General features: G+C 40.7%; 1 protein-coding gene across 22 annotated transcripts in view; it reads left to right on the forward strand.

The window, feature by feature from the left end:
* ZNF438 (zinc finger protein 438) overlaps window positions 1–25,447 on the forward strand; it is a 185,993-nt gene extending 160,546 nt beyond the window's left edge. For 13 of the 22 annotated variants that reach the window (XM_070601763.1, XM_070601758.1, XM_070601768.1 and 10 more), the window contains 3 exons: window positions 11,149–11,229; window positions 21,165–22,995; window positions 24,499–25,447. In XM_070601763.1, the coding sequence (XP_070457864.1) occupies window positions 11,149–11,229; window positions 21,165–22,995; window positions 24,499–25,114 (2,528 nt within the window). In that variant the 3' untranslated portion in view covers window positions 25,115–25,447. Of the gene's footprint in view, window positions 1–10,116; window positions 10,250–11,148; window positions 11,230–21,164; window positions 22,996–24,498 lie in introns of all 22 variants that reach the window. The other 9 variants (XM_070601772.1, XM_070601774.1, XM_070601776.1 and 6 more) reach the window with 2 other exon arrangements.
* The last annotated feature ends 1,707 nt before the right edge of the window (window positions 25,448–27,154 follow it).

Genomic DNA, 27,154 nt, shown 5'->3' on the forward strand with positions numbered 1-27,154 from the left:
GAAACCAAACTTGAAGTCATGGAACATTGCAATCTGATAGAGAATTCAAAATAGCTGTCATGAAGAAACTCAATGAGCTACAAGAAAACTCATAAAGACAGTCCAACAAGCTCAGGAATAAAATTAGTGAACAGAAGGAGTACTTCATCAAAGAGATTGAAACTCTTGAAAAGAAGCAAACAGAAATTCTAGAGATGAAGATCTCAATAAATGAAATGAAGAAAATGGTAGAAAGCATTGGAAATAGAGCAGACCATATGGAAGAGAGAATTAGCAAGCTCAAAGATAGAAATCTAAAAACGATTCAGGTGGGAGACAGAATTAAGATTTTTAAAAAATGAAAAAATTCTACAAGAAATATTTGACTCCATTAGAAGAAGCAACAAAAGGATAATGGGTATCCCAGAAGACAAAGAGAGGGAGAAGGGAGCAGAAAGTTTATTTAAAGAAATAATAGCTGAGAACTTCCCAAACCTGGGGAAGGAACTGGATGTACAAGACATGAAGCTAATAGAACACCTAATTATCTCAATGCAAAAAGACCTCTCCAAGACACATTATATTAAAACTCCCAAAGGTCAATGATTAAAAGAAGAATATTAAAGCAGCCAGGGTAAAAATAACAATAACCTACCAGGGAACCCCCATTAGGCTATCAGCAGATTTCTCAGCAGAAACTCTACAGGCCAGTAGAGAGTGGAATGATATGTTCAAAATATTAAAAGATAAAAATTGTCAGCCAAGAATACTTAATCTAGGAAAGTTATCTTTCCAATATAAAGGAGGAATAAAGGCTTTCCTGGACAAACAAAAGCTGCTGCAGTTTATTGCCTCTAGACCTGTCTTATGAGAAATGTTGAAAAGAGCTCTTATACCTGGAATGAAAAGGCAAAGGTGTACAAAGTTTTAAGCAAGGTGATAAAGAGACATACAGAATCAGAAAATTGAAGCTCTATATCAGAATAGGTTAGTAAATATTTAATTATAACAATAAGGGTTAAAGGGAAAGGAAGTATTAAAAACCATAACCAGTTCAATGTGATAACAAACTCACAAAAAGGGATAATTTGTGACAAAAAAAAAAAAAACATGGGAGAGGAAGAGTAAAAGGACAGAACCTGCATATGCAAATGAAGATAAGATGCTATCAGCAGAAAAAGAACTATCTCATCTATGAGACCTTTTATACAAACCTGATGGTAACCACAAAAGAAAAACTCAGAACAGAGTTACAAAACATAAAAAAGGAGGAAACTGAGAAAGACATCACAGAAAACCACCAAACTGAAATGTCAGACAGGAACACAAGGAAAAAGAAACAGTAAAAATATAGATCAAGAAATATAGAGCCAGAAAATAAAAGATAAAATGGCAGTACTGTCGTTATATATCAGTAATCACCCTAAAGGTAAATGAATAGAATTCACCAATCAAGAGACACAGAATGGCTAGATGAATTAAAAAACAAGACCCAACAATATGCTACCTCCAGGAGACCCGTCTCAGCTCTAAAAACAAACATAGGCTCAAAGTGAAGGGATAGAAGACTTTCCAAGCAAATGGCAACCAAAAGAAAGTGGGTATAGCCATACTTATTTCAGACAAAATAGACTTCAAGCCTAAAAAGGTAAGAAAAGACAAAGATGGACCATATTTAATGATAAAGGGGACAATCCATCAAGAAGACATAGGATTTACTAATATATATGTATCTAGCATAGCAGCACCAAAGTATATAAAGCAATTATTAACAAATCTAAAGGGAGAAATTGACAGCAACACAATAACAATAGAAGACTTTAATACTCCACTTACATCAGTGGATAGACAAAGTCAACAAAGAAACTTTGGCCTTAAATGAAACATTAGACCAGTTGGACTTAATAGATATATATAGACGATTCCATCCAAAAGCAGCAGAATATACATTCTTCTCAAGTACACATGGAACATTCTCAAAGATAGACCTTATGTTGGGAAGCAAAACAAGTCTCAATACATTTAAGAAGATTGAAATCATATCAAGCATCTTTTCCAAACACAATGTTGTGAAACTAGAAATCAACTACAAGAAGAAAGCTGGAAAAATCACAAATTTTTGTGAAGAAGAAAGATGGAAAAATCACTAAAGAATATGCTACTGAAGAAATATTGGATCAGTGAAGAAATCAAAAGAGAAATAAAAAAATACATGGAGACAAATGAGAAGGAAAACGCAATATACCAAAGTCTATGAAATGCAGCAAAAGTAGTACTAAAAGGAAAGTTTATATCAATATAGGCCTACCTCAAGAAATAAGAAAAGTCTCAAATAAACAATCTAACATTACACCTAAAGGAACTAGAAAAAAAGAACAAATGAAGCCCAAAGTCAGTAGAAGGAAGGAAACAATAAAAATCAGAGCAGAAATAAAGGAAATAGAGACTAAAAAGACAATAGGAAAGATCAATGAAACTAAGAGCTGTTGTTTGAAAAGATAGGCAAAATTGACAACCTTTAGCTAGACTCACTAAGAAAAAAAGAGAGAAGCCTCAAATAAAATCAGAAACAAAAGAGAAATTATAATGGGTACCACAGAAATACAAAGGATTATAAGAGAATACTATGAAAAGCTACATGCCAACAAATTGAGTAACCTAGAATGGATAAGTGGAATGGATAATTGTTAGAATAATACAATCTCTCAAAACTGAATCCGGAAGAAATAGAGAATCTGAATAGACTGATCACTAGTAAGGAGATGGAAACAAAATCAAAAACCTCCCAAAAAACTGAAGTCCAGGACCAGTCAGCTTCCCCAGTGAATCCTACCAAACATTCAAAGATTTAATACCTATCCTTCAGAAACTCTTCCAAAACTTTGAAGAGGAGGAGATGCTTCCTAACTCATTTTATGAGGCCAGCATTACCTTGATACCAAAATCAGACAAGGATAACAGAAAAAAAGAAAATTACAGGCCAACATCGCTGAAGAACATAGATGCAAAAATCCTCAACAAAATATTAGCAAACTGAATATAACAGTACATTAAAAGGATCATACACCACGATCAAGTGGGATTATTCCAGGGATACAGGGATGGTTCACCATCCACAAATCAATCAACTTGATACACCACATTAACAAAATGAAGAATAAAAATTACATGATCACCTCAATAGATGCAGAGACACCATTTGACAAGATTCAGCATCCATTTGTGATAAACTGTGTATGGAAGGAAAGTAATTCAACATAATAAGGCCATATACAACAAACCCACAGCTAACATCATACTCAATGATGAAAAATTGAAAGCTATCCCTCTAAGAACAGGAACAAGACAAGGATGCCCACTCTTGCCGCTCTTATTCAACATAGTTTTGGAAGTCCTAGACAAGAAAAAGAAATAAAACATATCCAAATTGAAAAGGAAGAAGTAGAACTGTCACTATTCATAGATGACATGATTTTATATGTAGAAAAACCTAAAGAATCTACCAAAAAACTATTAGAAATAATAAACAAGTACAGTAAAGTGGCAGGGTACAAAATCAACATACAAAAATTAGTTATGTTTCTATACACTAACAACAAACTAGGAGAAAGAGAAATCAAAAATACAATCCCATTTACAATTGCAACAAAAGGAATAAAATACTTAGGAATAAATTTTAATCAAGGAGGTAAAAGACCTGTACACTGAAAGGTATAAGACGTTGAAAGAAATCGAAGACGACGCAAAGAAATGGAAAGATATCCCGTGCTCATGGATTGGAAGAATAAACATAGTTAAAATGTCCCTATTACCTAAAGCAATCTGCAGATTAATGCAATCCCTATCAAAATCCCAATATTTTTCATGGAAATAGAAGAATCCTAAAATTTATATGAAACAACGAAAGATCCTGAATATCCAAAGCCATCCTGAGAAGAAAGAACAAAGCTCAAGGTATCACATTCCCTGATTTCGAAGTATATTGCAAAGCTAGAGCAATTGAAACAGCATAGTACTGACAGAAAAACAGACACACAGATCAATGGAACAGAATTGAGAGCCCAGAAATGAACCCACACGTTTAGGGACAGCTAATTTTCAATAAAGGAATCAAGAACATACAATGGGGAAAGGAAAGTGTTTTCAATAAATGATGTTGGGAAAACTGGACAGGCACATACAAAAGAGTGAAAGTAGGGGCTGGCCCAGTGGCATAGTGGTGAAGCTCATGTACTCCGCTTCAGCGGCCTGGGGTTTGTGAGTTCATATCCAAAGTGTGGACCTACACACCGCTCATCAAACCATGCTGTGGCAGCATCCCATGTAAAAAGTGGAGGAAGATTGGCATAGATGTTAGCTCAAGGACAATGTCCCTCAAGCAAAAAGAGGAGGATTGGCAACAGATGTTTGCTCGGGGCCAGTCTTCCTCACCAAAAAAAAAAGAATGAAAGTAGACCACTGTCTTACACCATACACAAAAATTAACTCAAAATGGATTAAAGACTTGAATGTAAGACCTGAAACCATGAAACTCCTAGAAGAAAACATAGGCAGTACACTCTTGGACATCCATCTTAGCAATATCTTTTTGAATATGTCTCCTCAGGCAAGGGGAATGAAAGAAAAAATAAGTAAATGGGACTACATCAAACTAAAAAGCTTCTGCACAGAAGAGGAAAACATCAACAAAATGAAAAGACAGCCTTCCAATTGGGAGACAATAGTTGCAAATCGTATATCTAGTAAAGGGTTAATATCTAAAATATACAAAGAACTCCTAGAACTCAACAAAAAAAAAAAAACAGACAACCCAATAAAAAAATGTGAAGGGAATCTGAATAGACATTTTTCCAAAGAGGATGCACAGACGTCCAACAGGTACATGAAAAGATGTTCAGCATCACTAAGTATTAGGGAAATGCAAATCAAAACCACAATGAGGTATCACCTCATGCCTATCAGAATGGCTATTATTGAAAAGTCAAGAAATAACAAGTGTAGGAAAAGATGTGGAGAACAGGGATCCCTCATATTCTACTGGTGGGAATGTAAATTAGTGCAGCCATATGGAAAACAAAATGTAGATTCCTCAAAAAATTAAAAGTAGAGCTAGCATATGATCCAGCTATTCCACTTCTGGGTATTTATCCAAAGAACACGAAAAAACTAATTCAAAAAGATTATGTACCCCTATGTTTATTGCAGCATTATTCACAATAGCCACGACTTGGAAACAACCTAAGTGCCCATCAAGAGATGAATGGATAAAGAAGATATATATATGCAGTGGAATACTACTCAGCCATAAAAAAGGATAAAATCCGGACATTTGTGACAACATGGATAGACCTTGAAGGTATTATGCTAAGCAAAATAAGTCACATAGAGAAAGACAAACTACGTGATTTCACGCATATGCGGAAGATAAACATATGGACAAAGAGAACAGAGTAGTGGTTACCAGAGGGAAAGGGGGATGGGGGTAGGGCAAAAGGGATATAGAGACACATATGTATGGTGATGGATGGCAAGTAAGCTTTTGGTGGTGAACACAGTGCACTCCATACAGAAGTCAAAATAAATGATGTACATGTGAAATTTATATAATGTTATAAACCAAAGTTACCTCAATTAAAAAAAATAAAAACTTACCTTCGATCAAGTAAAAAAAATGATAAGCAATTATAAGGCAAAAGTATTCTTCATGAATGTAAAGGATTTACAACATGATTTCTTTAAACATTGAACTCTCCTACCACCTTTCAACACATTATTCAACTTAAAATAGGATTTTAAGTTTCTGTGGAAATTTTGTCTAACACGATTAATATAGAAAATAAGGTATTTCCCTCAAAAAAATTATTGAGGGCTCTAAAGAACATTTGTTTATGTCAGTTATATCTATTTGATATTTGCCATATTCAAGATTATAAACTGAAAAAATATATATTTGTGAATTCATTTTAAAATAATAATAAGCTTATTAAAGCTTAACATAAATAACATATTTAATGTAATTGGCTCTATTTTCCAAAAGAAAACCCAGTGAGAATGGCATTGACTTAACGTTTTTTGCAAGTATCTTTAAAGTCTGGCTTCACGAAAACAATTGGAGTCTCATATCTGGTCCTGCATTCAGTGTGTTGTGATACGTTGTTTATGTTGAAGTATTTGAAGAAAATCCAGCTTTACAGTAGCTGGGAAAGGAGGGACTATATTAATAGTCTTTTCAGATAATTGTGGATGTTTTTCTTTGCTACTATACCAAAACATGTCAGATAACTATAGCTGACTTTAAATGAATCAGGTAACTTCTTAGAGTTGTAATGTGGAATTTGAAATTATGTCACTGTACTTCTTGTGTCCTGTTACATTTTGGTCTGTCCTACACTTGAATGATCTTTTACCCATCCATGTAAAATCAGGCATTGGACACTAGAAAACATTAGTTCACTGAGTTACGCAGATCTTCTATAAGTGTAATTTTAGACACTATTTTTAAAATCATATTTGTTATTGTAACCACCAGTCTCATCTGAAAAACCATTAAACACTGGGAAACTTTAAGCTCCTGGTGACAGATTCGAGTTTTCCCAAATTCTAACTGCGGCTTGAAAGAATGATTTTTATCACTGGCAAGTTACTGTCAGATGTTTTTTCTCATAATAACAGGCTCCATTCGTTCACTTTTGAGAAAATGTCTGCCAAATACCCAAGTCTATGTTCTTTCAACATATGTCTGTCAGATGTTCTTTCAGGTAAGAATGGTATTCCATGAAAAAAGCAGCTAATTCCGCTCCACAGCTCAAACAGTTGACTGCACAAGTGCTTTTCCTCAGGGCAAACATCATATAGCAGAAGTGCTCGATGAGTGGGAGCCTTTTCATCACACAGAATCTTAAAAAGGCATGTGAGGATCAAGGTGGAATAAAACTAAAACTTTATACTGCTTTTTCGTTGTTCTGCTGAGTGAGTGTGGTGGTGAAGAACGCAGCTGCTGTCACTGCCTTCATTCAGGCTAAGGTGCCAGAGCACGTGTGCCCTTTGTCTCTTTTGCCCATCACTGCATGTGTAAAGGTGAACGCCGTGGAGAAGGCAAACGACGTCTTAATATTCATACAAAAATAGAGTGTTGGGACCCTCCCCAGAGTTTGCAGACCATGCTTTGAGAAACAATCTAGTGTGATCCTCTCTTACTAAAGTGGAGGAGCTAAGGCCAAAAGGATTATTATCTTGCTCAGGCTCATTCCAGTAGTAAATGGAAGACCCAAAGCCGCCTCTGCTCTCTTTCTTACAGGTAATGCAATTTGTCTTGTTTTCCCTGAGGAACTGCCTGCCCCACCCCTCAAAAAAGGAAAATTCCCCGGATCTGAACAGTATCCCACAGCACCCATGTTTTATCAAGTTTACTAAAGGGGCAGGACTTACCACATAAAGAATTTAGAAATTCTTTCAGCATTTGTAGACTTTTTCATTCAGTCCTAGTGTTCTCCGATGACCCCAGTTTTAGAAACAAATGGGATAGGATTCGAACATATCTAGGAAATTTATATTATATGCAGAATTATTAAAGACCTGAGTAATGATTTCTTTCCTTCATTTTTGCTTATCATAAAAGAACTTTTTGTCAGTACCTAAAAGTGTTAATAGGGGCCGGCCCCGTGGCCAAGTGGTTAAGTTTGCGCGCTCCGCTTCGGCGGCCCAGTGTTTTCACTGGTTTGGATCCTGGGCGCGGGCATGGCACTGCTCATCAGGCCATGCTGAGGCAGCCTCCCACATGCCACAACTAGAGGACTCACAACTAAGATATATGGCTATGTACTGGGGGGATTTGGGGAGAGAAAGCAAAAAAAAAAAGATCGGCAACAGTCGTTAGCTCGGGTGCCAATCTTAAAAAAAAGTGTTAATAAATTTATTGTGTAATTGTTCCTTTAAAAACGTTACATTTGGCATAAGCCTGATTTGTTCACCAGGAGCTCTGTAAAAGAAGGCTGCTCATGTGAGAGCCTGGCTTTTAAGCACTAGGGCATTGCAAAGGGACTCACTCCGTGTAAATTTCATTAACTGCCTCTCCAGCAACCGTGCTATAGATTCCTGTTAAAAAAGGAAGCTCTCCCTCTCTGGACAGTTAGGCTCTCTGATTGGAAAATCTTAGTCAAAAAGATCTTTATTTTCTCCACATAGAGATGACTTATGTGGCACTCACCAGCCACTCGAGGAGATTGACATATAAATGGAATAACTGCAAAACGCTTTTCAGAGTTCAGTGTATTGGAATGGAAGGAGAACAGCTTTGGTGCCAGACAGACCTGGGTTCAAATCCAACTCTCACCAGCTTTGTGACCTTGCAAGAAATAATTCAGTTTCCACGTCTGTAGACTGGAGATGTTAATGTCAGGAGCTGGTAGAGGATTAAGTGAGATACTAGGTTAAGCACTGCGTCTGACTCCTGACACAGGGACTTGCAGAACTTCATCATGGAGTTTAGAGTTTGAGAGGTTGAGGAAAGAATAGGAGTTGATGAGCAGAAACAGGAACATATACACTATCTACAGTAAATTTTCTCATGAGGAAAAGGAGATAGGACAGTAACTTAAGGAGGAGATCAAGCCCAAGGACTCTATTGTTGTTTTGCGTGTGTGTGTGTGTGTGTGTGTGTGTGTGTTCAGCTAAAACAAAGAAGAAAACGACAATACAGTTGAGAGTTCACACATTTAGTAGTTAATATACTGTGCAACTGCATGTACCAGACACAGATCTAGGCACTGGAGACCTGGCAGTGGACAAAACAAGCCCCAGCTTTCTTGGAGCTTACATTCCAGTGGGAGGAGACAGAGAATATAATCTCGTTATAAGGATAAGTGCCATGAGGACAATTAAAGCAGAGAAAGAAAGGAGCAAGCGATTGCAGGGGGCTGAGCAGCTGCTTTTAGATAGGATGGTCAGGGACGGCCTCCCTAATCGCTGGGGAGCCCACTGGTGGTGCAGGGTCCCTGAGGCAGTGCGAGGGCCTGCGGATAAGTGTGGGGCCCAGAACAGGGTTGGGAATACTCCATTTCCTTACTCTGAGATGCACATTTTAATGTTTCAGGACTTGAGGTGGATGTTGCATAGAATGATAGGGCTTCTCACTCCTCACCCTCCCCCCCCCCCAGAAAAGGTAAATTTATTTGTGTTGTATAATTAAAGAAGAGAGTGTAGAAATAGAAAGAAGCCATGGTGAATGAGTTCCTACTTGAGGACCTCTCTGTTCTCCATGAGGTTTTAGTCACTTCAGGCCGCTGTAACAAAGTGCCAGTGGCTTACAAACAACAAAAACTTATTTCTCCTGTTCTGGAGGCTAAAAGCCCAGGATCAGGGTAGCGGCATGGTCAGGTTCTGGTGAGAGCCCTCTTCTGGGTTGCAGACTGCCATCTCTCCTTGTATCCTCACATGGTGGAGAGAAGGTGAGAGACTTCTCTGGGGTCTTTTTATAAGGATACTAATCCCATTCATGAGGGCTCCACCCTCATGATCTAATTACCTCCCAAAGGCCTCACCTCCAAATACCATTACACTGGGGATTAGGATTTCAACATATGAATATTGAGGGGACACAAATATTCATTCCATTGCAAAGTCAATGCCAAAAATCATTGGCAAGAGAGAGAGCTGTGGGGCTCGGTGGGGTAAGCTGGGGGTCAGGTAGAAGGAGAAACCTGGGCTAGCTCCAGTGAGGAAGTGAGGGGAGCCTGTTAGGGAGAAGACGCACATTGTGGAGTAGGTCTGCAGTTCGAGACTGGAAACCGTAAATGTGTAATGCTGTCCAGTGTTACAGTGGTTAGATTTCTCCAGCACTAAGCAGCAGGCAGCAGGAGTGGAAAGCACAGGGTGGAGCCGCTCAGGGTAGGTGCTGTAGGAAGACAGCAGTGGTGTGAACCCACAATATTCTGGGGATGTACATGGATGATCAGCCATGAAGCCAGCTCCAGAACCAGAAGTACCTCCCCATGTGCACATGTACAAACGTGCACAGCTTCGAGGAAAAGAGAAGGCAGGCAGGTGGACTGCGAATCGTTCCATCTCTAAGGGAAAATGGAGAGTTAACTCTTACATGCTCTTAACCTGTAAATGAGAGTAAATGTTTCCTTCAACCAGGTTTTGAAGTTGTCACCCTAAGAACAATAAAGGTATTAATGGAGGAGAAGCCAGGCAGAATTCAGAAGAAAAGGAGTCCATAGTGGCCCACAGCTTTCAAACTCTGATGACTTCGCTCTTTGTAGTAGCTCAGGTCAGCATCGATTACATGAGCTGTACCTCAGAATCTGTGTATGCCGGTTAACTCATACAGCCTCACAAAGGCAACCACCACAAATCCAGTTACCTCAGCACCAGTCAGTGCCTGGTGCTTCATCGTCTTTTTCTTTACTTTCTTCAAAGTGTCAGTATTGTAGGGGGTCTCTCTATGTTAAGGTAAGGTGTGCCTTGATTAAAGAAGTAAGTAACAGTCAAGACTTACCAAGCAGGAGTTTTAGGGAATAATTATTGATATAACAAAGGAATACATGGTCTGCAGTCATACTTACAAATCATGAATTATTTGACATAAAAGCTGAGGTACAGGAAAACTTGCAGCAAAAAATGTTATAAATCACTGTGAGTTGAAGATAAATCAGAAGTGAAGATGAAGCATCTGTAAAACTATACTATAAAGCAGTGGAACAATTATTTCAGTTTTTAAGTTGCACTTTACACACTCAAAAATGCCTGTTGTATGTATATAAAGTAAATCTACTTTTGAAATTACAGTATAAAAATAAGAATATCTTTGTGATTCTAGTCCCTTGCTCTTAATTATGCTGTTTTTGAAACATTGTGGTCTTTCCCACTTTAGTTTCATAATCCTGGTGTTTTGACCGAAGGCAAGAACCTTCCAACCTTCTGTGTGTGTCCTAGTTTAATTGTTCCAACTGACTACACATTCTGGTGCTGAAACCTTATCTTTCTGTTTATCCCATGAAGGAAAAGGTTTTCTTCACCAACTGTCATTTTGTTAGTCATCCCAGATGCTTAACTGTTCCAACTGATATTGAAATAGAAGATTAAAAAAGAAGGGGCTGCTTTGTAATTTGTTGGTGGAAGATTTCTTGCTGTGAGATATCTGTGCAGCTTACTGCAGCTCTTTTGCAGGAGATGTTTCCATGCTCACCAGGCCTGAGAAGCAGCTGAAACAGAAAATGTCAGAATCTCCTGGAAAGACAGTGTGCACAGGTATTTGTTATGGGTGATAGCATGTCAAATGAAGTGATTCTCTGCTTTTACCTTGATGAAGTTCAGTTAACAAGCTCTTCTCAATTTCAGCTCTCTGACTCAACTGAATATTAACAGTTCTAGTAATGTTAACAGCAAAATGAATAATGGGAGGATGGCATTAATAAAGTATTTCAAAAGTTTCTCTTTGTCTTGCTTTGTGTCCCCCATAGATCATTAGCTCTTGGTTAAATTTTTGTGTTACTCAGTCATTCGTAGATTTGGGTAAAAATACAAGATTGATTGTTTTATAATAACGAATAAAATCTTGTGTATGTAACAATTTTGTTTTTACAAAAAGATAACTTTATCTTTCTAAATGTATTAAAAATAAAAATATTTCATCTAGCTTTCAACTCTTTTTCATCAGAAGCACTTGAAATTAAAAACAATTCCTCCCAGAAATAAGGACTGATAAAAGGGGAATTCATTAAAATGAAGGGGAAATTCATTGAAATTGAAAATTATGAAAATATATTTTAAATGATAGAGCTTTTTAAGTTTTATTTTCATTTGGGACATTGTATGGCTCAAAAAGAATAATTAGTTACTTGGATTTAACAAACCACATTATGTTATTTTTTTCTTTTATTGCCATTTATATTTTAGGTAAATAGCTTTTAAATTCTTCCATAAAGAATGCTTGTTTCTTCTTGCTTTATAATATATTACATATCTAATTTATTCAGCTTTATGGGCTGCAGTACCTCTTTTGGTGCCAAACTTTTCTTTCTATATTCAAGCTATCCTGATTTCCTCCACAAAATACTGAAATCTGCAAGAAAGTGCTTTCAAAATTCAGGTTGTCCTGCCCCTGCCCTCTGTGAGAGTCCACATGTTTTCTCTTCTGAATTGAGAAATCACACAGCCATTGCTCTCACCGTCCTCCAGAGATGTGACCAGCATCCTTAGTCCTACTCTAGGCCCCATTCCTCACAAGGCCACTGAGACCTGGGCTCACTCCTACTCCATGAACTGTCTACGAGGGTGGGTGCCTTCTTTCCTGCTAGGTTTGAGAGCAACAACAATTAGCATCAATACTCAATATAAAGAAAAGGAGAGAAGAGTGTCCCCATAAAACAGCTCTTTAAAAGGCACATGTTAACTCCTATTCACTAGAATTGTTCATCTGATTAGCACCTTCTCAACTGAGTTGCAAAAATTAGGGACAGGGAGTAAGAGAGCCTAATAGGATGGATCAGATGTAGGGAAAGTTGAACTCCCAGAGTGGATGGCAGGGGAGAGGCATGAAAGAAAAAATGCTTTATGATTTTATCAGGAGCGTTATTCACAAGCAATAGCCATTTCTTCCCTCTTACCTTCATTTACCTCTCAAAAAAGAAACACCAGTTTAAGGATTCAGTACTATTTCCGTATGATTCCATGTCAGGAACCTCATACTTTTTGCCAAGTGAAAGTGGAAAACCAGTGTCTGCTGAGCACTAACTTGTGGTAGGCACTACCCTGGCACCTTCAGGGGTACTTTTTCCATTTAATCCTGACAGTGACCTTTGTAGCCAGATACTTTTATGCCCATTTCATAAATGAGAACATTTAGGCTCAAAGAGTGACTTTCCCAAGCCATAGGACAGAGCCAGGAGTTGAAACCACGTCTGTCTGAACCCCAAACCCATGCTCCTTCCACTGGAGAGTGTGACAGTGGCCATAATGATACATAATAGCTTACCATCAGCACATAGAGGTGGGAAGAGCCCTGGGAGTCACATGGGCCAAGGTTTGAGTTTCAGCGCTGTTACTTACCAGCTGCAAAATCTTTATCTGTAAAATGTACATAACAGTAATTCCTAACTCAGGTTATTGTAAGGATTAAATGAGATAATGCATGTAAAATATTTTGCTCAGCGTCTGACACATAAAATATTCCCTATCATTGGAATAATGTTTAAGAAACAGTATTGGTAAGTGCCAGGAAATAAAGAAACACTGGTGCTCAGAAAGCAAGAATTCCCTTTCTTGCTAAACTGGGAGGTAACTTCACTGTTTGGCAAGACAGCTCTCAGAGGCCCGTGCTGAATGGAAGGTGCCTGGGTATCACTGGTGTTTTTACAGGAGGAAGGGCAGGGAGCTAGCTCAGAGGAGAGCAAGTATGCCAAGGAGAATGGGCAAAACTAGACTCGCAATACAAGATACCCAGTTGGGAATGTGTTTATTTCCTTTATATAGTGTCAAATTTCCTGAAATTTGTGCCCCAGATGTAATGACTCTTGGAGGTCTTAGTGCTACAGATATGGGCACTAGAAATGATATTTGGCATCCTGAGCCCTTAGAAACAAAAGAACACTTGTGCTTGTTGCCAGTACATTTTACAGGGCGCTCACTACGGTCCACGCTCAATAAATTCTGTTGACTCTGTTGCCACAGAGGCTGGACAGTGCCCTGGGGAGAGGGTAGGCAGTGGCTAAATGTGTTTATAGGTTTTTCAGCAAGATTAAGTTGAGCTCCCTTGTGTTATGAGGCATTTCTTTTATCTCAGACTTCTCCAGAGTTTATCATATTTGTTTTAACCAGAGACCATCTTGGGAAACAGTTTGAACCCAAACTGGAATTTATTATTTGAAAGCCAAGTGGGAGGGAGAACAGGGATGCCAACAAATAAAACTGAAAATAGAGTTTTTCAGTTTAATAAAATTAAAACCTAAATAACACCTAAAAATTTTGGCTCTTTTGTGGCTAAGACTTGGCAGCACTTTTGTTCTGAGCCTGGATCCAGGAAGCCTGTTTCAGGAGCAAGGAGTCTGTCTCCTGCCCTACCTGCTCTCTTCTCTGTGCTCAGCAGTAGGCCTGTGAATCCCAACAGATGGAATAAAGGAACTCTGCCCAAGCCAACAAAGGGACGACCAGGAATAACTTTGTTTCAAAGCAACGAAGTAGGCCTTGGTTCTGCCAGTGGAAATCAGGAAGGGAGTTGTTTGTGGCCGTCTAGAGAATTGCCTGCCGAATGTACTTGTCTCTTAATATTGTCCATGCCAGCTGTGTTGTGAAACGGTTTGATCAAGCTGGCATAGGTGTAGGCACTTAGTACTCTTGAGCCCTCATTCTTCCTTCTGCGGCCTCTGCCCTGCAACCATATCCATCAGATCACGTGTTTTGGTGGTGATGGAGGAGGGGGACCCACATTGCACTTTCTCTAAACAAATATCTGGCAAGCTTATTAGATTTATCAGAATCCTATGGATAGTAAATGGCAAATTCAACTCTAAAAATCTGCTTTCATCTTAGAATGACTATTAATTTTTCATGAGTTCTGTCTAATAAGCAGGCTTTCAGAAAGAATCAGTTAATGGTAATCAAAGTTTTAGGATATGACAAGCCATTTCTATTGCAAATTTTCTGTTTTTTCTCCTTAAAATTCAGAAATAATATTATACTTTGAATTAATTAGGGCAACTTTATATTATAATTTTCCTCCTTTTGAGGGAAGTGTGAAAGAGAAGGTTATTGCTTCGAATTGTAATGGGACAGATCCAGGTTGGGTCGACTTTAGCTTAACTTCCTTAAGCCTCATTTTTCTTAATCTGTGAAAGGAGAACAATAATATTTATTTGCAGAGTTTGTGTGAGAGTTCAATGAAAAGACCCAGTGTGGATTCTAGACCATAATATGGACTCTATCCTCCTTGTTTCCCTTTAATCCACAGTTAGATCAATTTCTCACCAACTGTAAATGTCACTTTTCAAAATAGTTTTTTAAATATGCTTAACATATTAAAAACAGCCCACATTTAAAATCCTAAGTATTCGCATTGTATAATTGTGCAAAATTAATTTTACAGAGTGAGCCCTTTATGTTTTCAGTTAATAAAAATCCACGTTTAGTGCCTGAGAGTCCTTTCCGTCTCTTTAACTGTGTTATGGGTGATTTTGCAGGATTTCCAGAAATTATGAATGTCAGTGGAAATCTCTCCTTCCTATTTAGTGCACAGTTCTATGAGATCCGTAATTTAGTAGGTGACAGGTGAGGGTTTAGATCACACTGTCTGAAAGGCCTTGTAAATGTGTAGTGGAGTAAACCGCTGTTGTAGCCACACTGCCAAGAAAGACTTCCTACAGTCCTACCATCTTAGCGTTTTAAAAATTTAATGGCATTTTCAGCTTCTCTAAAGACTCCTATTGTTCAAAATATTTTAAAAAGAAAAAAAAAAAAAACCCTGTAGTTATTCTAACATAAGTGACCTTTATTGCAAATTGCCTTGTTTTATCCTAAAGAGCCAAATGTTTGGACGAATAATTCTCAGGACTCAATTGTCCTTAGGAGGTAATGAGCTCTCATACTTCTCAGTGCTTAACTTTGGGGGCTAGATATGTACTGCCTGTCAGATTATTAGATTGCTTCCCTTATTATTAGCAATTCTTGTCATTAAGTAGGCAAAGAAAATAGAAAACGTGAGCCACTCTCAGTGTGTAATCTAGATACAGTCATTTATGCAGACACACTTACCCGTCACAGATATCCCAAAAGAAACCCCTTTTTAAAATCGATTCAAAATGGAAACTTTTGTTTTCCTTTTATTCATTCAACAAATATTTATAAACACATCCTGTGTGCCAGGCACAGAGAGTGGAAAGTAAGGATTTTTCCCATCCTGACCTTTTAGTGCTCCTCAGTGCCCTCACCCTGAAGGTCACCACTAATACTAGTTTCTTTTGTTTCCTTTAAGAGATATTCTGTGCATACATAGGAATATATTTGTGTGTATATCTCAGTGTTTTTGTTAAATGCAAGTGATAGCATACTATAAGTGTCGCATCTTGGAGAGTGTTTCATATCAGTCCAACTCATTCTTCTTTTCTACTGCTACATGATATTATGTGATGGTTGGATGATTATTTTATTAGTACCCTGTTGCTGGACATTTAAATAATTCCTAGGGGTACTTTATTCTTCTGTGTTTGTGGCCTTGCCTCTTTCTCCCACCTTGCATTTCTTGTAATACATCAATATCATTCCCCATCACTTCATTCTGTTAAAAATGAACCCAAAGCAGCCAATTATTTTAACTGCAAAATGAGTTTATTTGGGAAAAACCAAAGAATTGCAATTCAGGACCTGCATGCTTGCCATAGGCAAGTCCAGCAATCAAAGGAGAAGAACATTATTTTATAGGGAAAAAGGAGGAAATTGGGAACGGTTGTTTTGAATGAAAATCCATTGGAGAAAAGCAAGAATTCAGGGTGGTAATGGTTTCTCATTGGCTGAGTTGCAGGGGTCGTCATTTCTATTTGGGATGTAATGCACATTTCTTCCTGTTGGGGTCTGTAATTGATGATTCTTCCTGTTGATGACTTCTTTTTGTTGGGTCTATAATTGACTGTCTTTCCTGTAATCGACCTCCAGTGGTACTGCATGAGAGCTCCCCCTTCTGTCTGGGAAATGGGACTCAATACCACCCTCATGGAGACTGTCACCCTTGTCTGTACTTCCCAGTAGATCCAAGCTAGCCTGAGTACATTGAATTTACCCTCAAAGGCCTTATCTTTTCACCCCACAGATTTCTTGTGATTAGCTCTTGATTATTGGTCATGAAGCCAACTGATAAGCTCTTCTACCCCAGTATACCCTTCTTTAAATGGCAGGGAACTTGAGGAGAAGGAGTGGTGTGGCAGCCTCCACACCTGTGGTCTGGGAGTCCGTGGTTTCAGGTTGCCCAGGCTGCTCACTGAGCAGTGCTCTCCCCTGCTGGGGAAGCTAGTCACCCCAACGAGATTCCCTTGGTGCCAGACCACCGTCAGCCTCCTTTTCCTTTGAACATCTTTGCTCTTCCTGTGTGATTTTATTTCCACTGTAACATAGAAACTTTTGAAGATCAATCGAAGCACGTTACCTTTAAATGCATCATAATTAGCCCATTCCCTTTTGGAATGGCTCTATAAAGTATATTTAGTCTCATTTCTGGAAACCTTAACTGTCAGGGTTGTTTTCTTACACTCGGTCATAAAAAAATAGGAAGCCCCTTCCCAACTGAAGTCTTTAGAGACTGTGAGGTGACCTTGACCACGGGTTGTTGCTTCAGCTGCATCTTCTGTTCTTTGTTATTTCTGCTCTTCTTCATGTTGACGTGACCGTTCTCTGCCTGCGAGGTCCAGTTTTCCCTTTGTGGCTGTCCGTCTCCTCTTCACTCTAATTGCTCTCTTTTCTCTGCTCTGTAAGTCTGATTTCTTTAAAGCACTTTCTTCTTCAGAGCTTCCTGATCTCTTTGACTATTTTAGTTTGTCCCCCAACAGCATGATTTACTGTTCTCTCTTATTCTTTCCTCAGATGGTCAGTCAGTTGGCCTCACCTATCCCCTTTATCTTGAAGGGTTTTATCATAGTGCCAACCCATTCCCTTATTCTGGCAGTGGGCAAAATACCTGAAAAAAAATAATGTCCCAGAGATATATCTGCTATTTCTTTTTCAATTTTCAAAATATGGAAGTGTTTGAGTTTGCTTTTAAACTGTGTACTTTTTTCTTTTTCATTTTTTAGAATTTTCTAAGTGCAATCTGTAAATGCCTTATTTCAGCCATTAATCACTTTATTACCACTTACAAATTCAACAAATAATTATTGAATTCGAAATGATGTGGGGTCGGCGAGCTAAAGAGTCAAAAGAAAGATTTCTTGGACTCTCAAGGTCTGGCAGTAGTGCTCTTTTATTTAGAGAATAGTATACAATAGCATGGGGACAGGACCCATGGGCAGTAAAGAGCTGCTGCCCTGAGTTGAGTGTTAGGGCTAAATTTATAAGCCATGGGTACGTGACTTATTTTTACTGGAAAAAGAAAAGATGATGTAAAAAGTCGTTAAATGATTTCAGTGCAGATGGGGTCTGGTTATTGTGCGGTCGTATAACTTTAGATACGAATCTGGTCATATAGATTGGCATGTAGGTGAGGATGCCCTGGACTTCTCTCCCTGGGGCAGCCCTAATTCATACCATAAAAATCCACTGGGTCATATAGATCGGCATGTAGGCCAGGTCACCTTGGGCTTCTCTACCTGGGGCAGCCTTAATCCACATCACTACCACATGCCCAACACCGTTCTAGGTACTGACGACACAAACTCCCTGCCTTGAAGGATTTCGCTCCAGTGAGGGAAGACAGCAGACCATCATGTAAGCTGTAGGATGGAGCAAGTGTGCTACAGAAAATTCAAATGGGACAGAGGGCCCAGGCGTTCAGAACAGGCGTACAGTTTAATAAGGCGGTCAGAGAAGAGCTCCCTGGAAAGAGGCCATTTGAGCAAAACGTGAAGAAAATGCTGCAGCAAGTACTCGAGATAAATCCGGAGGAGGAGCGTCGGGCAGTGAAAGCAGCAAGTGCAGAGACTCAGGAGTGGGCGAGTGGCACAGTTAAGGAACAGGAGAGAGCCACCGAGGCTGGAGGGGAGCGGGTGAAGAAACAAGGCAGAGAGGTTCCCAGGGGCGGTCCTGAGGCCTTTTAGGCCATGGCAGGGCCTCTGGCTTTGGCTGTGAGATGAACAGCAACTGGACAGTCCGAGCAGACCAGTGAGGTGATACGTCTTGTGCTGTGATGTCTTGTTGTCACATATTATTTCAAGAGGATTTATGACTGATTAAGGACAAAATAGTCTTTCTTCTAGCTCTTCTTGTGGTAAATATTTTGTGCTCAATCAATTAGTAGGAGTGTGAACTAGAGATAAATGACGCACTGTTGTCTCTTCTCTTCCTTCCTCACACCCAATCTGTTGTGTAGACACAAAGACCATTGTTCTTGTTAGTATAATTATTTAAGAAGCCTTGTCTCTAGGTAACCAAAAGCTATCCATAATTTTAAGCTTTCTGCAACTCTCTCAATCCTGATTTAATATATTTATTCGCAACTTACTCCGGTATTATTCCAAAAAGAAGAGAGGATGAGGCTTAAAATGATAGACAATTTAAAGGCTGTGAAAATAGAACTAAAAAATAAATTATGTAGGAAGAAGAAACGAATGTAGTTGCCCCATGTGGGCGACTGTCGCAAGGTGGCTGAGCAGTCAGTTTACCCTTGCACTTCGCGATAGCAAAGTGAAAAGGAAGATAACAGATGACATAGTTATCCTCATCTGATTTTCCCAGATCATAGCACTCGACTTTTTTCTTCCTACTCTAATGCAAGCTACCATGTGAAATGTGTTTAACAATCTTTTTTCCACCAATGGTTGCTTTCTAAAATAAGTTGGTCAGTAAACATTTCAACCTTATTCTTACTATGCTACTTATTTGTATATTTGCAAAATGTCATTTTTGCTGAAAGAATCAGCTTTCTGCTAAAATGTTAGTTTGCTAACTGTAGATAGAAAATTTGCGGTTGGTTAAAAATATCTTGTGAATTGTCAGTTTCACCAGCTTGTCAGCTACCTGAGGCAGAAATCATGTCTGTTCATCTTTGTGTCCTTGGTATCCCCTAAGCAAATAGTTCTTCAGTCCCCTACCTTTAACTCCAAAATCTAAAAAGCTCTGAAAACAGAAAATTTTATCAAAAGTTGGCTATGAAAACTCATTCAGAGGCAAAACCTAAACTGGAGTAAGACTTTGGAAGTCTTCCTTTGTCCTGCTTGTTGTGGATGCCATATATGCTGCTGCAGAAGTGTAACAGGCCTAGTCACGGGTGCTCTGCAGACTCTGCTGGGTGTCACGTAACATTTGGTGTATGCCGCTTATTATTGCTCTTCTCAAATGTGAAAGTGTAAATTCCAAAATGTGTCTGGCCTTAAGGTTTCAGAAAGGGGATTGTGAGCCTGCAACAGCCAGTCCCTAGAACAGCGCAGGTACCTGGTGAGCAGGCGTGGAACTGAAGTTTGCCGAATAGGAGGTACTTAGAGATGGGAAACTTTCCTGCAGCCAGGCCTTCTGACCCGGAGGCCTCGGAATAAAATAGGTGATTCTGTCCTTAGAAGCAATGCATGAAATGTGTCCTTAATGCTTCTCTTAGAGTCCTTGTAACTGGTCTGTATTCAGCCTAATAAATCTGGGGTGTATGAAGTGTTATTCTGTCAGTTTAAATTGTGCCTGTTAGCCTCATAGAAGGTGCTTTTTGTGTGATTCATGTATTTTTTTTATTTGTTGTCTCTGTATCTGTACTTATCACATTGTATCTTTTTGTTTTTCTGCAACATTTTTTTAAGGTGTCACCTCAGCTTTTTTAATCCTGGTGACTTAATTGCAAAAACGCACATAAACAGTTTGAAAGGTGTGAGGAGAAATTCACAAGTCACATGGGAAACAGCAACCAAGCTAGCATTCAGTCTGGAATTCATCCACTGTGTAAAACACATCGCACTGCCAGTGGGTCAGATGGTGTAGCCCGAAATGGAGTGAAAAACAAGTTTGATACAAGAAACATTTGTTTCACACTGAAGATACAGTGGAAAATATCATGATGAATTACATATAGACTTCACACTCACAAAGCTTAAGTTGAATAGGGAAAACAAGACATCTATGCAAAATAAATAAAATACACAGTAGAACATACCAGAGGAGGTGACCAGAGGAGAGACTTTGCAGCTCAGGAGATCAGGAAAGGAGGTGGGGTGGCACTGGCCTGTCAAGATGAGTGGGCATTAGGTAGATGGAGAGGATGGACTTGCAGAATACAAGGCAGGGAGAGACAGTCCCAGCTCTCCAGAAGCTCTGTGTTTAGTAGTAGAGATACGCAAACAGATAAATTATTCTGGCACGTGGTCAATGTTATGCAATAGTCAGTCCCTGGAAGGGGGCAGGGGCTGACCTTCAGGCTAGATCTTGAGGAACTCAGGCGTTTGCCCGGTGGGGGAGGGCTGAGTCTCGGAGTGCCTCGTAGGCAGAGTGAATGATAAGATGCTTCTTTCTGCTCTCAGCAACAGGACAGTTACACTGCAGTGACTTTTTATATTGTGTTGTCATTGCAGGTGAATCAAACATTCCTTCTGGAACAATTCAGAGTGGTAAGGGTTTGCAGAATAAGAGTCAGTTTAGGACCATTGCACCAAAAATTGTGCCCAAAGTGCTAACACCCAGAGTGTTATCATGCCATTCGCCATCACTCTCTGATCAGGTGAATCCAGGACCTTCCATCAACTCCAAGCCCCTGGGGATGCCCACCCAGAATTATGCTCTGATGCAGGTTTCTGGCCAGGAGGGGACATTTTCTCTTGTTGCTTTGCCGCATGTTGCCTCAGCTCAGCCAGTCCAGAAACCCAGACTGCCCCTGCCTGAAAACCTTAAACTGCCTATTCCTCGATACCAACCCCCGAGAAATAACAAAGGATCAAGAAAGAAACCCATTCTGAGCACCTCTGAGAGTGGTTGTATCAAACCTCCTGCCCAGACCCAAACGTCCCCTTGCCCACCTGACCGTCCAGAACCCCCACACACACCCAGTCCATCCGAGCCCGTGCTGGCTCTAGACCACGCCCCCGCCAGCATCACCACGGCTGCACTGACCAATGGAGGTGGCCACGGAGACTCTCGCCCTCCAGTGACCAACGACCACGGAGATCCAAACCCTGCTGCCACCCCAACATCATCCACACCAGAGGAGCCCTCTGCCAAGCAGGGCCTCATGCAGATTTCAGGGAAGGCAAACTTCACAAGCAAGAAAATACCCAGTAAGCCTTCTGCTGTGGCCAGTGAAAACCAGAATGAGCAAGTGGACCTTGCAAAAGCCGTGACCAATTCAGCACCAGCCGTTTTGGGCAATGCAGTTCAGCTGATCTCCTCAGTCCCCAAAGGGAAACTGCCCATCTTCCCCTACTCAAGAATAAAAAGCACGGAGGCTTACAGAAGTGAATCGGATGCTAACATCACAGAGTTTTCTTTACCTGGGCTCAGGGCAGACTGTGATAAGACAGCCTCCATCACAGAAGGCTTGAATGCAGTCCCCAAAATCGCCAACAAGATCCCTGCCCCACAGGTGTCGAAGCAGAGTCCCTGTGAAAGTGCCTTTTGTCCGGCCACCAAGCTAGATCTCAGCCACAAACCAAAACTCAGTGGTGGGGCAGCAAAGAGAAGAGGAAGAAAACGGAAGGTACCGGATGAAATTTTGGCGCTTCAGGGAAAAAGGAGGAAATGTGTCATTAATAAGTGTAAAGATGGTAAAGAAAGAGTAAAAACTGATCCCCAGGAATCCAGAGATCAAAAACCTGGGGCTATGAAGAAATACCGTAGCATTATGCCTAAACCTGTCCTCGTCATGCCAGCCTTGGCCCCCCTGGCTTCTCCTGCAGCCCCAGTGCAGTCCCACACGCTCGGCAGGATAGCACAGGACGTTCTGTTCAGCCATTCACTCACTCCTCAATATCTCGGCTGTAAGCAGGATGACAGCCCTTCCGCCAAGCCCAGCTCTGCATTCAGAAATGGATTCTCTGGCATTAAGAAGCCTTGGCACAGATGTCACGTCTGTAACCACCACTTCCAGTTCAAACAGCACCTTCGAGAGCACATGAATACACACACGAACAGACGGCCGTACAGTTGTCGGATCTGTCGCAAGGCGTACGTACGCTCTGGCAGCCTGAGCACACACATGAAACTCCATCACGGGGAGAACCGTCTGAAGAAGCTCGTGTGCTGTGAGTTTTGTGCAAAAGTGTTTGGTCACGTCAGAGTCTATTTTGGCCATCTAAAAGAAGTGCATAGGGTTGTCATCAGCACCGAACCCTCCCCCAGCGACCTGCTGCCAGGGGACATGGCAAAGAGCAAAGATGTGAACGTACGGGCGCTGGAAGGGTCGGTGGAGAGGTGAGTGCCGGCGGGGTGGCAGCCTGGGAGGAAGGCTGTTTGCATTTGGGGACAGGTGAGGTTCGCATTCAGCAAGGGGGGTTTGCGGAAGCATCCCTCAGGTTAGGATGTCATAAGGTAGCTCCTCCTGCCCCTAGTTCTGTGAAGAATGACCTCGGTTCTGATCAGTCATGATCTTAATTACTCTAACCCCTGCAAGCCAGTTTGAGGTATGCTGGGGACAGTTGGGTGAGAGATTGTTTTTGGATTGGAAGTATGAAATAGTAAATATTGTGTATAGTTCCTGGTACTCTTTACAAGTAATTTTCCCCATAAGCACGTCCACGGAATTTATGTCTAAACAGCATCGTTTGCCCTGGAACATGGCGTGACACATGGTGGGGACGCAGCATTGGTCTGCTGCATTGACCAGACCCTAAGGTGCCCAGACCTGACCCTCTACATTGGCCCTGTTTTTCCTCTCAGGCCAGGTTCACTTTTTCCTGTGTCATTCCCTTGTGCAGATACTGCTTCCTAGCATAATAAATAAACAAGCTAAGCACTCTGAAAGCCTGGCAGGCGGTCTTAGAGCAATAAGCAAACCAGGGAAATGCCCTCAGTCTGTCCTTTGCAGCAGGTGACAGAGGGAGCTTCACTGAAATGGATTCTCATCAGCACCATGAAAATTAAGCATTTTCCAGCACTTTGGATTCTCTGTCCCTTGTCATTCTTAATTGTCCTAAATTGTTCTAAATACTTTCTATTCAATTTTGGCTTACTCTTAATCATTAAAATAAGGAGTGCTCTGGGGCCAGTCTGGTGGCGTAGTGCTTAAGTTTGTGTGCTCCACTTCGTTGGCCCCAGGTTCGCAGGTTCGAATCCCAGGCACAGACCTAGCACGTCTCGTCAGTCCACGCTGTGGCAGCGTCCCTCATAAAATAGAGGAAGAGTGGCACAGATGTTAGCTCAGTGACAATATTCCTCACAAAAAATAAATAAATAAGGGTTGCCTGTCCTGTTTCTTCCTGGCTTTTCTATAGTTTCTCCGTTTTTCTAAAGAAACCTCACTTCCTAATTGTTTTCCTGTAGTGCCTTTTTATTTTAGGTAAGATGTCCAAACTGCATTCAGTGCTCAAGGGTAGGGTGGGCAATGGTGGCGTGGGACAGTTACCTTCAACCGGACCAAGTGTGCTCCTGTAGCGCTTCAGTTGGTGCTGCCTGACTCCCATGTTGATTGCACCTGTTCCCACAGTAACCAAAGGACAGTTAGCTCCTCTGGGGAGATGCAGAAAGGGAAACAGTCTTTTACTAAAAGGACCCTGCTAGCTTGAGAAATGTGTGGCCCCACACAGGAGTGACAGCTGGTGTTCACCATGGCCTGTCTTGTCCGTGCTCCGTTTACTCCGTCCTTTGTCCTTCCCATCACTGTGGGGATTCTAGGTCCCTGAAGCCTAAGAGCTGGAAGGAAAAGTTCCAGTTGTGTTTTTCTACAAAATCTTATCTGGACTCTTTCCCCTTTTTCAGGGAAAACAAGTCTCACCTGGAAGAAGACCTCCTTCTGAACCAGGCTGACGAAGTCAAATTACAAATCAAATGTGGCCGCTGTCAAATCACAGCTCAGTCTTTCGCTGAAATAAAGTTCCATTTACTTTATGTTCATGGAGAGGAAATTCAGGGCAGGCTACAAGAGGAGATCATACCAGGAAACAAGGGAGCTCAGGAAGAACTGGTTAAACAGGCTGCTCCTTACTGGAAACATCGTCCCGAAAGAAGAAAGCCCGCTGCACACTGTCCCTCCGACGAGGATGTACGTGCGTTTCCTAAATTGAAAAAGCAGCTCTGCGTTCATCGTCAGAATGACGTGGGCGTGCTCATGAAAAGTGAAGGAGGCCAGCCGGTTCCGAGGGAGCCAGGGGAAGAGCCCCGGGGCCCTGGGTGTCCCAGCCCCCGCCCCGGTCTCCTTCAGTCCCAGCGGGGCTTCCACTGTGTCCTTTGTGCACAGACTCTGGGAAGGAAAGAGGAGCTCCTCCTGCACTGGGAACAGCAGCACAGCTGTCAGGACCCTCCCAAACTCTGGACGATTTTAAACGCGCTCTCCAGCCAGGGAGAGGTGGAGCTGTCCCCGAAAACTGAGAAATGAAACGCTGGGCGAGAGCGAGGTTAAAGAGAGTTTTGCTATCACCTTTCTCTCGAAGCTTTGAGTTTTATGGTGGTGCTTAATTACAGAAACCAAACAAGTTAGGATCAGCACTAATGAGCAGAAGGGATGTTTGTACATAGTTTGTTTTCTTATGACATATATCTATGCCCTTGATGCATATTTTTCTAACCATATGCAGCTTATTTTAAAATTCTGTGTACTGTTAATGTCTTAGACTTTATTTCAGAATAAATATGTAAAAAGATCAAAATTTGGAAATTGAAATATAAAAGATTATAGGCTGTTCCTAAAATACACTTTTCAGTAAAAACACGTGTTTGAGTGTGTGTGTGTGTTTTCTGTTCATATGTTTTCTGTTTAAGTAGATCAACAAATGTGATAAATTTCTAGGTGACAAAACCATTTCCATCTCAACCATAGTGTATTATTGATATTTATCAAAGTCTCTGCCTTATTTGAATGTTCTGTAGAGCAGTATATTTAATAGCGTTCTCTCATCTACCAAAATTTAAAATCCATGTTTTCAGGACTTAGTTTTTTTAAAATTTTATTTTCTTAAATGCACATTGCCTTGAAGATTAGCTATTGGTAAGTCTTAAAGCTATAGTGTTTCATATCAAAGTAATCAAAAATGTTTTAGTACTTCAGCTAATAAAACAATCTACTTTTTCGGTTAAAGGTTATTTTCAAATAGTCTTTTGGGCCAGAAAATTTACAAGCTGGAAAGTGAACTGGATAGTTCAGTCCAGATGTCTAGGTGTCTCAGCTGCTTTCCCTCCCTCCCAGGTAACTTCAGTGGGTTGTCGCTCGCTGATCAATTTTAGATGCAACTGTGCCTTTCAAGTCCAGGTTCTCTTTGAAACTCAAGAGTAAATGATTGCCTCTTAAGTTCCTGTGAAATTACCTCGAATCAGAAAAGTTGCCATTTGACGTTTCTGGCCATCCTGGCTGCAAAATCGTTTTCTTAGAACAGGAGAGTTAAACAGTCATCCTACTAAAATTTCAGCCTTTGGATGAAAGCACCGTGTATGTAGCCAGCTCTGTTTGCCCGAAGCTAGGCCCAGGCATCGTCATAACGTTCTTCTGTGCTAAAGGAAGTTAACCTAAACAGAGGAAGAACTAAATTCTAATTGATAGGCTAGTGAGTCTTGTCTTTTTGGTTTTTTTGCTGAGGAAGATTCACCCTGAGCTGACATCTGTTGCCAATCTTCCTCTCTTTTTGCTTGAGGATGATTAGCCCTGAGCTAACATCTGAGCCAATCCTCCTCTATTTTGTATGTGGGTCACTGCCACAGCATGGCTGACAAGTGGTTTATGTCCGTGCCTGGGAACCAAACCCACAAACCTGGACTGCCAAAACAGAGCACACCAAACTTGACCACTGTGCCACAGGGCCAGCCCTTTAAGTCATCTTTTTAATATCTAGTTTTAGAAGCAAGTGTTCATAGGCATGATCTGGCTCAAATAGTACAAAAAGAGAAAACTCAATCCTTGGCTTTTTACAAATAGTTTTATAAATTTGAGAATAAGAGGGTAAGGATAGAAATTTTTGAAAGATTTTGCCGTGGTTTATCGATTGATCACATTCTACCCTGTTTCAAAGAGGTAACATCAGACCTCCACTGTTTCGTATTTTCAGAACTGGGTTAGTAGTAAAACAGCTTTCCCCTTCAGTGCAGTACCCAGTTTGTTTTGGGAAGATTGGCCTTGAGGACGTTAAAAAATGAGACCTGTCAAGAATACTGCTTGAATTCAAACTACAAAATAGTTCACAGACCACTCAGTCCTTAGAAGCTAAGCAGCATTTCTGAAATACTGGCCAGTTGGCCAAGGACAGAGGAGCATTCTGGAGTCTGTATGGAGGCAAAGGTGTTGGGACAGAATGCTTCCACCCAGCGTGTAAAGGAAAGTGTCAAGTCCCCAGGGTTGTGGAGACACCTGCCTGTGGCCAGCGTTTAACCACGTATTCTTGCAGCGAGGACAGAGATAGTGCCTGGAAAGTAGCGAGTCGGGAATGGG

Source organism: Equus przewalskii, chromosome 30 (genome assembly GCF_037783145.1).
Source record: "Equus przewalskii isolate Varuska chromosome 30, EquPr2, whole genome shotgun sequence".
NCBI classification, from domain to species: domain Eukaryota; kingdom Metazoa; phylum Chordata; class Mammalia; order Perissodactyla; family Equidae; genus Equus; species Equus przewalskii.